Source organism: Zootoca vivipara, chromosome 5 (genome assembly GCF_963506605.1).
Source record: "Zootoca vivipara chromosome 5, rZooViv1.1, whole genome shotgun sequence".
Taxonomy (NCBI): domain Eukaryota; kingdom Metazoa; phylum Chordata; class Lepidosauria; order Squamata; family Lacertidae; genus Zootoca; species Zootoca vivipara.
Genome location: NC_083280.1, coordinates 38,617,134 through 38,634,513, shown reverse-complemented (window position 1 = coordinate 38,634,513; position 17,380 = coordinate 38,617,134). Strand labels below are relative to the sequence as shown.

Below are 17,380 nucleotides of genomic sequence, written 5' to 3'. Positions count from 1 at the left end.
AAAGGTAGCCACCCCACACTCACTACACAGACAAAAACCAGAGACAGATGCATCTCTCACTCATGCGCATACCTCACATGCACCTATTTCTGTCCAAGTCCATCTCTCACATTTCATGCATACAAACAGATCACACACACACACACACACACACACACCTCTTCCTCTCTCAGACACATACAGATCCACCCATGAACCTTTCCCTCTCTGCCTAAGGGCATCTCTCTCAATCTTTCTCTCTCTCCACACATATTTAAGCTGCCCTGGGACATGGGTGGCACTGTGGGTTAAACCACTGAGCCTAGGGCTTGCCGATCAGAAGGTCGGCGGTTTGAATCCCCGTGACGGGGTGAGCTCCCGTTGCTCGGTCCCAGCTCCTGCCAACCTAGCAGTTCAAAAGCACGTCGAAGTGCAAGTAGATAAACAGGTACCGCTATAGCGGGAAGGTAAACGGTGTTTCCGTGTGCTGCTCTGGTTCACCAGAAGCGGCTTAGTCATGCTGGCCACATGACCTGGAAGCTGTATGCCGGCTCCCTCGGCCAATAATGCGAGATGAGCGCCGCAACCCCAGAGTCGGTCACGACTGGACCTAATGGTCAGGGGTTCCTTTACCCTTTACCTTCACACACACATACAAGTCTCCCCACAGCTGAAGGAAAGTGCCTGTTGCCTCAACCCCACCCAGTTCATCCCCTACAAATAGACAAGGGCAGTGCTTTTTTTCTGGGGGTTCGCATGCCTCTAAACATTTTGTGAGTCTCAAGTTTGGCCTCATTGAGGGGCAGTATTTCAATATGAGAAGGAAAATGAGAGTACTCCTAAACATTTTTTTTAGAAAATAGCACTGCACAAGGGCACAAAACTAGTACTCACAGGTGCCAGGTTGGTAACCCCTCATAAGAATGGGTGACTCTTGATTGTGATAAATATAGTCAGTGTATCTAAAACGGAAACTAGAATTCAAAAATTTGCTTCTTGTTAAGCAACAGTACAAGTTCTCATTGTCTGAAATTCCCTTATGTTAGTTGTCTCTTCCCGCTGCCTGTCAAATATGGGGTGGTCACTGATATCCCACTCATGGCACAAAACTTGAACAATTGAATTCTTTCTTAGTTCTTCCTAAACCAACCATAGCACAAGGAGACAGATGCTGGGCCAAATGAGCCAATGGTCTGACCCAACAGGGTTGCTTGGGGTTATGGAGGCCACCTGTGTGGCCTTGATCCCCATCAGATATGGCTGAGTGGATACTATTGCTATGGTTGGTTTATTGCCCTGTTTTGTTATGAAAGTTAGTCACCTTCCATTATCTTCCAAAACCTTCCCAATTCTAAGCATATTTGCCAGGGGAAAAGTACTGTACTGTACGGGACTTAGTACTGTACTGTACTCAGAGGACTGTAAAAAATCCTCTTAGATAAGTGGAATGCTTTTTCTTTGCCTTTGTTTTCTTCATACCAGTTTCTTATCTGCATTCAGTGTCATTCAGCTATAGCAGATTTCCTGACAAACTACTTGGCGGAAGTAGTAGTCTTTCTATTTGTATGGCTGTTAAGAATGTATTTCTGTACCAGAGTGCAGTACTGGAATTCCTGCCTCTGTAGGGGTGAATTTGACAAGTCAATAAAAATGTGCAAATATCTGGAAATAATTGTCAGATTTTATTTTTAATAATACGGAAGTCGCCAAGAGAAATATTAATTCAGTTATGATTCATTATGATTCTTTGTTGCTTTCAAGACACAGTTTTTACTTATAAAGCAAAGGACTTAGTGGCTTGGCTCAATAGATCTCTGGGAACCTTTACAAGTGGCCACAAGAACATCTACCGGTACTTTACACAATGCACCTGTTTTTGAGCTTGTGGATATGCTTATTGCTATACTTGAATCAGTAAACAACACTCTCAAATGCTCTCTTAATTCTAATCTGGCTTCGTATTCAGAAGGGATAGTAAGATACCTTTTAGAGTTGCACATAGCACTAGTGAATATTGGAAATGTGAAAGTGTATTATTTTACCATAAAATAGCATTTCATTTGAAAATGTGGCTTTTTAAACAAAAAGGTTCAATTTTCTGAGAGAATGATTAATTACTCTAGTTTCAGCAAAAAGACATATGCTTACACAAATTCTTATTGCTGAAAATGAAAGAGTAATTTCTGCATCTTTTCTAATTTGGATTAACTAATTCCTTAGCTAGTGATCTCTAATAGCGTACCCAGATGATCAGATCAATGTCATCCCATGCCATTTGTAGTCTTTGTAGTGTAAACTTAGAGTAGCCTTACTGCTCCAAGTGAAATATCCATGTCTCGTTTTCTTTCCCAGTCATAAATATGGATGCTGTACATAAAGTACCGTGTGGTTGTTCAGCTTATTAAGAGCCAGAAGAGCAATTAGGGGCACCGAAATGTTAACAGACATGAAGCTGATATGAGGCTTTTCCAGAGTTTGTGCTTAAAGAGTTTCAGCTCCTTTGGGAGTCCAACCTTTGCAGCATGGGTACACCTTGGCATGATTTCAAAATTGATCTGCAACAGTTCAGTTCAGACCGCTGGCAAGAGTGATTTGTCCATCACGTGGCGGCTTGCTGTTGAAAGAGAGCAAGGAGAGGAAAGAAGGGGTGACATCACCCATTATTGGCTTCAATTCTTGCTCCATATTACCTCTCAGGGAATGCAGCAAAAATGTTCTTTTATTTATTTCAACTATTTTGAGTCCACTTAACACTACGGTCTCTAAGTGGTGTACCACAAGTTTACAAAAATAATATAGCAGATATAAAATCAGCTAAAATTACCATAAAATAAGAAAACTTGTATAAAAAATATCTGCTAAAAAAGTATTCACCAAGCACTGGATGTTCAGCAGGTAGGTATGATGCTGTTTCTGATGCTATGACCCTTCTCCAGTTTTCTGTGCTTTAAACTAACTTGGAGCTGTTGTGGCCCACTGTAGCTTAATCCAAGTTGTAAACTGTTTATAGATTCATAGAATGGTAGAGTTGAAAGGCACCCCCAAGGGTCATCTAGTCCAACCCCTAGCTATGCAGGAATCTCAACTAGTTAATATACTACTCATCTCTGATGGCAAGTAATGTGGGGTTGTTGCTTTTTTTTTAACTGTCTTTCATCGTTTCATTATTAGAGATTGCATTTGTAAACCGCTTTGGTGTTGTTGTTTTTATTACAGTCAAGCAGTTTATATATTTTATGAAATAAATAAATATTTTGCATTTTGCCTAGTTTGTTGGCCTCCCAGGAAATATTTAGCTGCCACGAATGAATGAATGAGTTTCCGCACGTTTTACAACCAAGGTAGGCCTGCCCTGAAGTCCTTATGTGGATGCGTGTGGAAACAGAAGGCGACTTTTTCTGTGTATGAGAGCAGATGTGCGATGCCTCGAGTCTATTTCTATGATCGGCTTCTTAGGCCCATGACGTTATATCCCCGAACAGGTCACATAGGGGGCTATGGAGGGCGACCCTCCTCCATTCCCCAGGGTGACTTTTATTCCTTTTCAAAAGGCTTCGCCCCGCCCCTCCTTCCTCCCGCGCTCTGACTTGGCTCCTCCCCTTCCCCATCCCCCCCACCCGCGCACCTTCTGCCGCCCAAGCGCTCCCGCTTCAGCCGGCGATGACGCACCTTCGGCGCCATCGCCGCCTCCGCCCAGTCGAAGCGCGCTCCCGACTGGGAGAGCATCGCTCGGGAGCGCGCCTCGGGAGCGCGCGCCGCCCCACGTGACCCCTCCGGGACCAACCGGGTGCCGAAGATTGCGGGGAGCGGAGCGCGTCCTCGCGGGCAGTTGCTGAGGGCGGGAGAGGAGAGCGCAGGAAGACGGGGGCTCCGAGCGCGTACGGACTTGCTCCTTGAGAGGTCCCTGCCTGACGCGACGCCATGTCCGAGGAGAAGCCCAAGGTGAGTGCGAGGCCGGCCCGCCCTCCGCCCCAGCGCCCCGCGCTCCTCCCACAGCCGCTCGGGCCCCTTCCGAACCTGCCGGCCCCTCTCGGGAGAAGAGCCCGAGGCTCGCTGTGGGGCCCAGGCCCCGAGGGTCTGCGTTCCCCCGCCCCGGTTGTGAGCAGCGAGACCGGGATCCGCCTCACCCGGAAGGAGGGTGGCCCGACCGCGCTCTTCCTCCGCGGAGCTCCCGCAGGAGTTCGGCTCCGCTCCTAGGCCGCGCCGCTTCTCTGCGAACTCCGATCCTGGCCCGCCCCCGCCGGGTTCGCTATTGTCGGGCGAGGCCGAAGGCGCGACCACCACGTGCTCCGCAAGGCCGCGCTCTCTTGCCAGGGGCCGGATCCATCCGGCTCTTTCGTTCTCCCCGCCGCCCACGGCCCCTTTTCCGCGCGCAGTTGGGCCGAGGTGTACACGGACTGGTGTCCAGTAATTTTTTGCACCTAAGAGCCTCCTTCCCCCGCGTGCATCCATATAGTGAGGGAGCTGCCCCAGAACAACCCCACTGACCCCGTTGCGACTTGAGACTCAACATGCATAGGATCTGGCTGCAAGTTTGAGGAGAGGCTTTCAGTGCAGTCAAGTGCTGGCCATTGAATTCAATGGAGGATACCTCCGAAGACGGTATGCGGAGGATTACACTGTTCTGTTTTGCGCGTGCGGAACAATCGCTATCCTCATTGTAACATTAGAACAATTTAATGAAAGGTGATACGTTTAGCGTGGTCCCCATCAGTTGTAAGCTTACATCACAGAGTCGGGGGATCTGATGCATATCCTACTCACAAAGTGCTTAAAGGTGAGCTTTATAGATGAATTGTGTTTGTAGGCTGAAAATAATCAGAAAAGCAGGAGTGAAAGCATTGAAAGGTGGTTTTTTTCAGTTGTTTGGATGGTATGTAGTTTTTTTAATTGGCTTTTTTTTAAAAGCAGAGAGGGATCATTCTAAAATTGAGTCTTTTTGCAGACTTGTGGCAATATCCACACTACATTTAAAGTGTGGTTAACACCCATTCTTTTAATTCCCCCAAAGAATCCTTGGAAGTGGAGTTTAAGAGTACTGGAAAAGGTAGTTCTGTGAGGGAAACTGCAATTCATACGATTTTTTAAGGGGAAATCATGTGCTTTAAATGTATAGTGTGAATCTTCTGCTGTTCAACCATGTTCTGATTCTGTGTGGAATTGTAGAGTTGGAAGGGGCCAGGTTTAAATATATTATGAAACATGTAGACTTTTTAAATAATTACAGGAAAATTGCCTAATACTGGAGGCTGTTTTCCCTCCTGGTGCTGGTGAAGCTAAGACAATTTATTGACTATTAAATGCACTCCAAATTTGGGGTAAGCGATGTAGTTCAGTGAAAGGGAATCCACTTTGCATGCAGAAGGTCCCAGGACCAGTCCCTGGCATCTTCAAGTAGGAGATGAGAATATTCCCTGCCTGAAAAGCATAGAGCTGCTACCAGTTAGTGTAGACCAGAGCTAGTCAACCATGACATCCTCAGATGGTTTGGACTGCAATTCCTATCCCTTGCTCTTGGCCATGCCTGCTGGGACTGATAGAAGTTTTAGTCAACAACATCTGGAGGGTGCCATGTTGGCTACCCCAAATGTAGAGAATACTCAAGTAAATGGATCTGAGTCAATATAAGACAACTTCCTCTGCTGCTTGAGGAAGGCTTTCAGTTTGCATCATGATTAGGCTGTGGATTCTTAAAGCATTTAAAGATCATTTTGAGTAACACATACAGCTAGGGAAATGTCATTACAGTGGACCCTCCAGATAGGAACTTAATTCGTCCCGTTGGTACCGTGTTTCCCCCTTTTTAAGACACCGTCTTATAACTTTTTTCCCTCAAAAAACCACATGGTGTCTTATTTTCAGGGGATGTCTTAGTTTTATTATGTTTTTATGGTACCTATGGTTCCGGGCAGTGGGGCGGCAGGCCTCCTCGGCATGGCCAGGAAGAGGCCAGGCCGCTGGCTCGGCGCTCCGCCCGGTGATGCCTTTGTCGTGGTTTTTTTAATCCCACCCCACCCCCTGCCAACCGCTCCGAGGTTCCTGCTGCTTTATTTGGGGGGGGGCGTGTTTCGCGAAATAAACGCATGAGGATGAGGAGGGCTGAGGGATCCCGCCCGGCCTTAGGCAGGCCACCCGCGCGCCTTCCACCCACCGCATGAGGCCGGCCTCCGGGGAATGCGGGGCCCGGGCAAGGCAGCACCGAGAGCCCCCACGGCCGCCGGGAGACATGACGCAGCCGCCGCCCGCGCAGCCATCACCCTCGCCGCCGCGTCCCTTTCATGCCTCTTGCTCAAAGCGAGGCGCGGCGTTCACTGCGCTTGGAAGGAACCGGGTGCCCATGGATCATGCAGCAAGGGCCCTCCCGACTCCTTCCCAGGCGCCCCTTTCTCCTCCTCCTTGCCGGTTCCGGGCGGTGGGGTGGCAGGCAGGAAGAGGCCAGGCTGCTGCGGCGCTCTGAGTGTTCGGCGCTCTGCAAGGCGCTGCTGGGCGCTCCGAGCGCTCGGCGCGGCAGAGCGCTCCGCTCTGCAGCCGCCGGTACCGGGCGCTGGGGAGGCAGGCCTCCTCGCCGGGTGCTCCGGCGGCGCAGAAGGGGCCAGCAGTGCTCCCGCCGCTGCCTGTTGCCCTGGTGGCGCAACACCGCTCTGCCTTGGGCCATGCAGCCCACGACGCTCCGGCGGCGCGGAAGGGGCCAGCAGCGCTCCCGCCCGTCACTCCAGCCGTGCAGAAGCGCCCGCGGGCCTCCCGCCGCCGCTCAGCCTTGGGCCATGCAGCCCCCAGGGGCGAGCAGCGGCCTCGCCTCCGCCTGGCCCAGCAGCAGCAGCAACAGCAACAGCAGCGGGAGGACAAGGACAGCGCTGCTGCTGGGTCCCGCTGCCTCAAGGCGAGCGGCGCTGCTGCGTGAAGGTATGGCTTATTTTCAGGGGGTGTTTAATATTGAACAAATGCTTTAAAAGCCTGCTATGGCTTACTTTCTGACTACGGATTAAAAAAGGGGAAACACGGTATCTGGAGGTGCCGCTTCTGCGCGCATGCATGCAGCACGTTCGTAACTCGAAATTACGTTACTCGAATGTAACGTAACCCGAGGTACCACTGTAGTGTGAGACTAACACTTGGGATCAAGCTCCTAGAAATCGTTTAAAACTGCTAGTTGTTTAATATGCTATGTTGTGTGTTTAAGCCTACAATCCTAACCCCACTTACATGAGAGAAATCCCTTTGAAGCAACTATGGCTTATGAATAGACATGGTTAGGATTGCGACCTAAGTATAAGTTCCCCAATAGTGAAAGTATAAATGCAGTGGTACCTTGGATTACAAATACTTCGGGTTACAGACTCCGCTAACCTGGAAGTAGAGTAGTACCTCGGGTTAAGAACTTTACCTCAGGATGAGAACAGAAATCGGGCAGCAGCGGGAGGCCCCATTAACTAAAGTGGTACCTCAGGTTAAGAACGGTTTCAGGTTAAGAATGGGCCTCTGGAATGAATTAAGTTTGTAACCAGAGGTACCATTGTACAATTTAAAATCCAAGGGTAAGCCGTGGAGGGGAGATTTCAGCAACCCTTTTGGGAGAAGTTTTTATGCCAACCTTTTCTTTCTATCACTTCCTGTGTTGCTCCCTGCGCTACTCAGTGGAAAAAGAAGGCAAAATTGATGTTTGTAGATTTCACCTCATTTTTTTTACCTTGAAATCCTAATGGAATTTCCTAGAGGAACAAATCTAGAGTCCTGTAGCAGAATAGGGCATTTTCAGACTAAAAAATGTGCAGGGGTTGCTAGATAATGCAGTGAGGCTGCATTACATATCACCTGCAGTTGCTTTACAAATCATACCTGCAAACCAGTTGAGGAAGCAATGCTTTGTTTGTTCATACCAAAATAGTTGTGCTGCAGTCACAATGAAAGATCCAAACATTGCTACAAGCCAATGTTCAACAACAGGATGACACATGGGGAGAAGCAGAAATACCCCATTCCAAATTCCTTTCAACTTAGTCACACGGCTTAGCCACCTTGCAGGGGTTACACCATCCTTTTTGCCAGTGTAAGTCAAACTATTTTTTACAGGTTTGTGTGCCTCTGCTGAGTTTGGGCTGTAGCTTCACTACTGAATAGAATTTGGAATAGGAGTAAGTTGTACTGGTTTCCTGTAGTTTGGTTTGCTCTGCCCTTTTGTTTATTTTATTTAATAACATCTGTGTGCTGCTTAGGCTAACTGTAGCGCGGCAGCTGTAAAAAAAGCAAATTCCATGCTCGGGGTCATTAGGAAAGGAATTGAAAATAAAACTGCTGACATTATAATGCATTTATATAATTCAGTGGTGCGACTATGTTTGGAGTACTGTGTACAGCTCTGGTCACCTCACCTAACCTCGAAAATGATATTGCAAAGTTGGAAATGATTCAGAAAGGTGCGCATGTGCAGCTGCCAGAAACCGCGTCTGCACATGCCTAGATGCCGAAAATTGCTTCTGCGCAGGCGCGATTTTTGGCTTCCAGGCATGTGCAGAAGAGATTTCTGGCTTCAGGGGATGCGCAGAAGCATTTTCCGGTGCCCCAGACATGCACAGCGCCGGAAATGGCTTCTGCGCATGTCCGGCCCACGGACAATCCTCTGTGGGAATGATCCGGGCCACGGCCGGAAAACGTTGCCGACGCCTGTTCTAAGTGCTGCAAGTATCAGCCAGGTTCTTTTGACTAATGCTCCCCAAATACAGTGGTACCTCGGTTTATGAACACAATTGGTTCCGGAAGTCTGTTCATAAACTGAAGCGTTCATAAACTGAAGCGAACTTTCCCATTGAAAGTAATGGAAAGTGGATTAATCCGTTCCAGACGGTCCGCGGAGTAACCGTTCATAAACTGAAGCGAACTTTTCCATTGAAAGTAATGGAAAGTGGATTAATCCGTTCCAGACGGGTCCGCGAAGTACTTAAACTGAAGCGTTCATAAACTGAAGCATGGGTGTAATTGGTTCCGGAAGTCTGTTCATAAACTGAAGCGTTCATAAACTGAAGCGAACTTTCCCATTAAAAGTAATGGAAAACGAATTAATCCGTTCCAGATGGGTCCGCGGCGTTCATAAACCGAAAATTCATAAACCGAGGTGTTCATAAACCGAGGTTCCACTGTACTGATCTGAACTTTTATGTTTTGTTTTGCAGGAAGGAGTAAAAACGGAGAATGACCATATCAATTTAAAAGTAGCTGGCCAAGATGGATCGGTGGTCCAATTTAAAATAAAACGGCACACACCACTAAGTAAACTAATGAAGGCCTATTGTGAGAGACAGGTAAATGAGTTAATTATATTTTTGTATTATTATGCACTTGCTTATTGTGAGGTACATAAAATGGTTCCCAAGGTCCCCATGGCTTATTTGCCCAGATAAATTTTGATGTTAAAATATTTTTTCAAGGCATACAAAGTTTTGATGCCTTTGTGGTATAAAACCCATTATACTATTTTGTTGAAGCATACAATTATCCCACATAATCTTTGATGTGCTTGTTAAATTCCTTTCATTTGCAGGCTGAATTTATTAGCTTTGTCCTAGAACTTAAATTTTCAAAAATCCAGTTACTGTAACCAGTTTCTTCCTATCTATCTTGTGTTGTGAGACATATCTGCACAAGTGTTAAGTCATAATTTATCTCATTTATGTTCTGCAGTGTTAAACTGAAGTATGAGAAAACTTCATTTAATGGGGCTGTGTGATGTGGATAAACCTGGGTGCTCCTGAGATTACGTTAGACCCATCAGACATAACTTGTGTGCATTCAGCTTTACGCATTTGGCAAAAAAGAGTAAAAATTAAAAAGAGGGTGGGCATCCGGGGGGGGGGCGGCTTTGGCAATCCCACCCGCCATTGCACCCAGTGTGTTTTGACTATATGTGATTTTGGCTTGTATGTGCTATTCTTGGAATGTAGCCCCCACCTAAACGGTGGCTTAACTGTATACTACGAGGTGGGAAGTCTTAGGCCAAAGGAGCCCTCTGGCTTTTCTTGCTCTGCTTGTGTTTGCCTCTGGCTCTAGCCTTCATTTGCAGGCGGCCTCTAGAAGGTTGCCTAGATGGGAATGTATTTTGATTCTGCTGTTCATAGAATGTCACCTCTACACTTGACAAAGAAAAGACACTGTCCTAATTACTTTGCATCTCTAGCAGCTCTTCCGAGATTGCTAAATTAGACAAGTTTATAGAAATGTTGCATGAGGTGATAAAATTCCTGAGAGATATTTGGCTCATGAGGTGTGTATCCTCAATCAGCTGTCAGTTTAATTCTATGAAATACTGATGTCTGTGAGCAATATCCATTTTGACATGAACTTACATATGTGGATTTACATTAACTGTCATATTTCAGGGTTTGTCAATGAGACAGATTAGATTCAGATTTGATGGACAACCAATTAATGAAACAGACACACCTGCACAGGTAAGAGAGAGTGGTGTTCATTATACAGTTGAAGCTGACCTTGTGGCTGCTGCCTGTGTCTTGGAAGTTCAAATGGGAATTACGTTGATTCCTAGAATAAAATGTTACTATGGTGAGCTAAATCATTATTAACAAGAGTCCATCAAGGTGGGAGAGAGAAAGCAATGAGGAGGAATGAATTGTATTAGAGAAGCTGTAGGCCCTCAAAATTCACGGGCAATTTCCACTAGTGAGGAAATGGTGTGTAAGGTTTCTGGGGTGTAAATAAGGTTGACACAGACTGATAAGGTGACAGATTTTGGTAGGCTCTCTGTGATTATTAGAAGTAGATATAATAGATCCCTTTACTGGAATTAATCCCAGGCATGATGTAATTCCATGCCTGTGGTACTTTGTGGAATTCTCTCATCATTGATAGAAAATATTAATCTTTTCCCATGGAAACTCCCCTGTATCAAATTTATAGTGTGAGCATGCTACAAAATTACGCCACCAATAAAGGATGCACATTTACAATCATAGGAATAGTCAGAGGTCACTTACTGAGGCTGAAACTCTGCACATTTATTTGGGAATGAATCCTATTGAACTCAGCAATAACTTCTTCTGAGTAAAGATGCTGGGTTGTATCAATTGACGTCCCTCCAGCAGAAGCTTCTGACAGTAAAACCCAAAAGGGAGGTAATTATTATTAATTCCCAGCCCCCTGTGCCATCTTCCACTTGGTTTCAAAGGAGACCTCCCCATTCTTCTGATAGAAGGCTCTACTGGATCAAAGAGTCTTCCATTTCAACAGGACACCAAATGGGCATAAATAACTGCACTGTAAGTGTTTGGCTGGAGTGAGTGCAAGAAAATGCATTCTTCCACAAGAAAGATAGGAATTTTGGGTTAAGAGAGCTGTAGCACATATGAGTGTGTGAGCTACTGGAAAGATCTGGTTTCTATAAGTTTTGAAAGGCATTAATTGGGTTAGGAAAAAAAATAAAGTCTAAGTTAACCAGTTATTCAAACTATGCATGCTGGCTGGCCTCAGAAATATTTGCTTTATCCTATGTAAAATTAATCATGCAAGTTGCTAGATTTTTCTGTATGTTTATACCGGTAGTTGAGGGTCTGTGCCTACAAATTTTTCATTGCCTCTCTCTTCCTGAAGTCCTATGACATGTGCACAGAATTTGGGGGTAGAGAGGCCTGCTCGCTCTAGGCTTTTGCAGAAGTTCCAAGCTGTGCGTGTGCCATGAGAAGAAACAGAATCCATCCCTCCTTCCACAAGTTGTGGAGAAGGGAGGGTACTTTCTCAGTCAGGAGCTGGACATCTGCAGGAACTAACAACAGCAATTCTGTGGAGAAGTTGAGTGAGGAAAACTAGTAGTAACTCACTTCTGCAAAAACCCAGTACCGAGAAAACACTTGTCAGTACCTTTCTGCTGCCACTTCTGAAAGTTGTGGAAAGGAGGAAAGAGCATTTCATCTATTTATATGTATGCTTTATCAAAACAATTCACAAGGTGTAAAATGTAAAGCAATAGCAACTGAAAAAAATGTAACATTTAAATAATCATAGTGACAATAAGCAAGTACATCATAGGGAAGTCAATCCACGATGTTTTATTAAACTAATACAGATAAACTAACCTAATTAGCAGCTTAAAACTAAACTGGAGAGAGAATAAAGCTTAATATGGAAAAGAAATAGTAGTATAGAAAACTAAATTCCACAAGGTATTCTATAAAGTTACCACAGTTAACATACACACACTGGGTGGCAGCCACCCACCTATCTTCACTAAATTCCTCTCTTGGATTTATTTGGAATGACTCTGTTAGCGGCTTTCTTAGCATGCCCTCTGAGATGTACTTTAAGCATGTTAATGTTGGGGGGGGGGAATGCACTGTAAATGCATGGGTATCATGTTAAGAAAGCAGGAGGGGTTGGCAGTACATTAGAAATAAGCCAAGAATATTTAGCCTGCCAGATTGTGAAGAGTACCAGTAAGGGTACTTAGATAATGATTTGCTAAGTATATGGTTTCCTCTGTTTCTACCGTGTTTTCCCCTTTTTAAGACACCGTCTTATTACTTTTTTTTCTCAAAAAACCACAGGGTGGCTTATTTTTGGTGGGATGTCTTACTGGTACCGGTATTTTTATTACGAGTCTGAGGGAAGGGAGGTGTGTGCGTCCCTGGTGCAGCCCTCTCTCCCCGGCCCTGGGATGTTCGCGAAGGGCTGCTCTCTCTCTCCTCCAAGGTGGGGACTCACTTAATAGCAATCTGCTACACTGGAGCTTCTTAAATCTAAACCAGTATAATGGAATCTATCTGTGTGATACAGTCCTAGCAGTAGCCTATACATAAAGCAAGTAAGGATCTCTACCAGCCAGCTGCCCAAGACTGCAAGACTGTCTGAAGTTCCAACAACATAGCACTGCAAAGCACTGCATAGCACTGATAGCAAAGAAGCTACCTGCTGAGAACAAAGAAGCCAGCTAAGCAGCAATTAAGATTGCTGACTTGGTAAATGGTAGCAATTGAGAAGCAATTGAGCCAGCGAGGTGAGGAAGCACGTGTTGTTAGGACCGGCAGTTTAACTTTTGTGTAAAGCAGCGTTTAGCAGCTCCTTTTAGCAGCTCGCAAACAGCGAAGGAAAAAGTCCTTAATAAATAAATAAAAGTCCCCAAGGCAAGGACTGCGATCCAGACTACTTACAAATCCTTAAAGGGGCAGCTCCACAGACAACCAAGCAGCATAAGGTAGAAAGAAAACTGCAGCAGGATTTTTAAAAGGCTGCTTTATGCCCGGTAAAAGCAATGAGACAACAATCAGACACGGGAGATTCCCGTTAAGAGGAAATCAACGTGCATTGAATGGAAGGGAATTTAGGGAAAGGTGGGGGGAAGCGAGAGGTGGGCTGTGTGTGTGTGTGTGTGTGTGTGTGTGTGTGAGAGAGAGAGAGAGAGAGAGAGAGAGAGAGAGAGAGAGAGACGCAGGGGGGGGGAGAGAGACAGACGCGCGCACGGAGGTCTCTCCCTAAAAGGGAAAACAGCCTTTGCATTCTTCAATCGCCCCTCTTTTCTTCCTCGTGCCTTCATCTCCTCCCCACCCCACTTTTCTCCCCTTCACCAAGTAGAGCTTACACAGCTTGGCTAAAAAAATTATTTTTGGATCTTTTTATTTAAAAAAATGCTCTCAGAAACGGGGAAGAGAAATCACAAGGCTTCGGCAGCCAGCAGCTACGGCTGTTCGGTGCATTTTTACAAGCTTTTAAAGGAAATACGTGTCTGTGGAGCGACAGCAAAATGGGGAGAGATTTTTAAGGGGGGAGTTGGCTGGCAGGAGGGGGGTTATTGCTAGTGGGTGAAGGGTCTATCAGTATGTCTTATTTTCGGGGTATGGCTTGTATCGCGCAATTGCTTAGAAATCCTGCTATGGCTTATATAATGACTACGTCTTAAAAAAGGGGAAACACGGTAAGGAGTGGTGAAGGGCACTGTTCCTTCAAGGCTATATAACCTTCCAAGCCACATCCTCCCCAACCCTGCTTTGCCACCCACCCACCCCCGAGTGTTCTTGCCTGAGTGGAATGTGTCCTTGAACTCCAGTAATGTTCCTTGCTTGCTTTGATAGAGTACAGAGATGTGTTGAGTGTGAAGAAACTAGCCTACTGTACAAAGGTAGAATTTTGCTTTTGCCTCTGGCCCTGTTCACCACTGGCATATGGTCCCCAGAGGCTCGCCCAGAAGGGAATGCCTCCCCTGGGCTGAAAAAGTTCCCCATCGCTGCAATACAGCTAGCAGATGTAGTTGCATATTTCTTGTTAATTCTAGAACCCAATGTGAGTTTGTGAGTGATGCAGCTTTTAACACTGGAAGGGGGAAAACTGGTGCTGATATAATAATACATCTAAAGAAACCTCTACACAGTATGCTTCCAAGCAAGACAATGAAGTTAATTATTTGTACCTGTAGCCTACCCTTCACCAAATGATCCCAGGGCAAGTTACAAAAATCTCACAGCTAAAACAGGTACAGTTACATAAAAAAACATAACACAAAACTGCAAAACAACCAATGACAAAATAACAGACCAGCAACACAGAACAAGAGTGCCGCAAGAGATAAGGCATCAACTCAACCAGAGGTCTAGATTAAGAGGTTTTGGTATATTAGAAACAAGATTCCTTAAATATTATCTTTAAAACTTGTTACTTTTTTGTCTTATTAACAGTTGGAAATGGAAGATGAGGATACTATTGATGTGTTTCAACAGCAGACGGGTGGCATGTGCTAAATATCCTGTCCTTTTAGGAAGAGGAATGTAAAATTTCAACTCACTTTATCATCTGTCCTTGGATTTGCTATTAAATAGTAAAGAAATGAACATGCCAATCATACAGGAATCTCCTCATGTTCCGAAGACATTTATCCAAATTATTTTCCTGTCCCTGATATACTGCGTGTGCAAGTTGAAGCTGCATCTGTGGGAAATTAATGCATCATAAAAGTGGGCCCAGTCAAAATTAAATTTTCAAATAAGTAAAATGCCGGTTGTTGTCTGCTGTCATCTTGTTTCTATAAATTGGTGGCCTAAATACAAGCCTACTGTAAAAGAAGGATACTTAATCCTGGCTTTTGTTGTTTCTGTTTTACTGCTTAATTATGTAATGTAAATATTGAAATACTTTTCCTTGCAATAGTAAGTTTCTCCTCAAAACAGGTGGGTTGAGAAAGAAAGGATTTTACCATTAATCACATGTATTACTTTTAAAACTGTTAATGGGATATGCAGAAAGGACAGTACTTTCAGATACATGCTTAGTGACAGTTTAAGGTAATGCAAATGTACATGTGCTTTTTCATAATAAAATAGCATAGAATAAAACAATTTTTTAAAGTAAAGGAATGTCTTTGAATTTGTCAGCAGCTGTAGCATTTGCACAGGTTAAGTTTCACACCTACTATTTAACTGTCATATGTCCAAAGTTGAGCACCAGTGTCTGATAAAATGTTTAAAGAATGGACCAGAACCAGAATCCTCTTAGGAAGCTATGGTGTTCAACTAATTTTAATGGAATTTGTTTAGGAGAAATTCTGAACAGATTGTTCCCAGTGAGAATCACTCCTTATTGATGTATATTAGGCAATAAATAAAGTTGTGTACCTTTTTCTGTCATCTCTCTTGAAAGCTGAACTTTTAACAATTTCCTTAGCTGCTACCTTGAAATCTATAGGCTGGGATACAAAGGACCATGTGCCATGTTCTGTGTGCACATCAGGGATTTCTGCAGTCTCTTCCAGCTATAACTCCTCATGTCTCCTGAAAAGTCTCCTATAGGAGGAGGACCCTTTGGAGTATTGTGCAATACTGGAGGGCTGCAGGGGAGAAATGTGTCCAGTACCTGTTCCCCATGTACATGCAGAGTCTCTTGCTTGTGCATGGTGCTCTTTGGATAACCATCAATTCATAGATATTTTAGTTATAATGAGTAAATAAGGTGTAGCTTTTAAAAATATGGTATCAATATATTTGGGGTCAAGTGTGCAGGAAAATCTCTGTAACGATACATTCTTAAAGAGGCTTGCTGTGTCCTACGTCCTCAAATATTTTGAGCTTCAAAATAATGTTTGTAGTGACATCTGGCTTGATAAAATTTAATTTGCAGAGATCCAAAAATATAAGATCATTCTGTTGACTTTCAGGAGGCTGTTCATTGCTGCTTGAGAATGTCACTTCCTCCTTTTAATCTCTACCCATCATGTGTTAGATTATCTGCTTGCAAGAAATCCTGTTGGAAAAGAGTTTTCTGTTTCAGTTATATGTTGTCTAAGGAGGGATATTTTAAAATCTGTCATTGTTTATTCACAATTTTTTACATTTGTTGTCCTTTACTACTGTACACAGTAAATATAGTTTGTTACTCTGTCTCTTGGCTTATGCTTGATGCTGCTGCATTTCATATGACTGTACTCAAAGCTATATCACTGAAATGCTGACAACTTATTCTTATGTACATCTTTTATTAAAGTTCTTTTATTGAGAGTAAGCCTACTGTTCAGGGCATAAAAAGCAGTTTTTCAAAAAATACACCCTGGAGGTGTTTTTCTTTATTAACTTATAATTACATGGTGATATTATTTATCCTTAATATCTCAGATGAAATGCACTTACTGTTTAGAAAAACAGATGGCGTGGGAGGAAGTGGTGATGGTGGCTTAAAGGGCAAGGCCATATTTTCTATTCAGTATTTCAGAGATAATTGCACATCAAACACCCATTTCAGAAAAAAATTGAAGATTCATTTGAAATTGCTTTTATATGTAGTTACACCTGGAGCATACAGCTGCTGCTTCTTGCACATAAAAAGTTTCACATTTTAGTAATTTAGCTTTAGTGTAAAATTTGAGTTGTTGGAAGGCATATCAGGATTCAGAATGCCATGTGCACAGAAAGTGCATTCTGGATATCTCACAATATGCCTTTACCACAGTAGTGTGCCAAAGCCACATTTTTGCAGTTGTAGCTTGGTGGTGGGCAATGCTTAAATCTTTCACTTTGACACTGGGGGTTGTAGCTATGGAGATGCTGCCATTACTTTCTTAAAGTCTAGTTATCTGCAACTTTTGTTTCAAAACATTTGGGTTGTTGGGAGTCCTGCAGAATCTTTGTTCCTCAACTGTTTGATGCCATCGGCATCAGGTTATTTTTGAGTCCATATACTGTACAACAATAATAGAATTATAGAGTTGAAAGTGACCACAAGGGTCATCTAGTCCAACCCCCCTGCAATACAGGAATTTTTTGCCCAACGTGGGGCTTGAACCCATGACCCTGTGATTTGAGTCTCGTTCTCTACTGACCAAACTCTGATGGCATAAAAATTGCTGCATATATTTGTGAAGCAGAGAAACATCCAAATATTGGAGCCCCTCTGGTGAAGCTACCTTTTTAGGAATGACTGC

General features: G+C 44.2%; 1 protein-coding gene across 2 annotated transcripts; it reads left to right on the top strand.

Moving 5' to 3' along the window:
• The first annotated feature begins 3,735 nt into the window (after positions 1 to 3,735).
• On the top strand, positions 3,736 to 16,460 carry LOC118093846 (small ubiquitin-related modifier 3). Of its 2 annotated transcripts, XM_035133604.2 has the most exons (4): positions 3,745 to 3,921; positions 9,147 to 9,275; positions 10,350 to 10,421; positions 14,649 to 16,460. In XM_035133604.2, the coding sequence occupies exons 1-4, from the start codon at positions 3,901 to 3,903 to the stop codon at positions 14,709 to 14,711; spliced, it is 285 nt and encodes a 94-aa protein (XP_034989495.1). In that variant the 5' UTR covers positions 3,745 to 3,900; the 3' UTR covers positions 14,712 to 16,460. The 2 variants fall into 2 exon arrangements, with proteins under 2 accessions (XP_034989496.1, XP_034989495.1); XM_035133605.2 differs by lacking the exon at positions 10,350 to 10,421 and having other exon boundaries at positions 3,736 to 3,921.
• Positions 16,461 to 17,380: the final 920 nt, after the last annotated feature.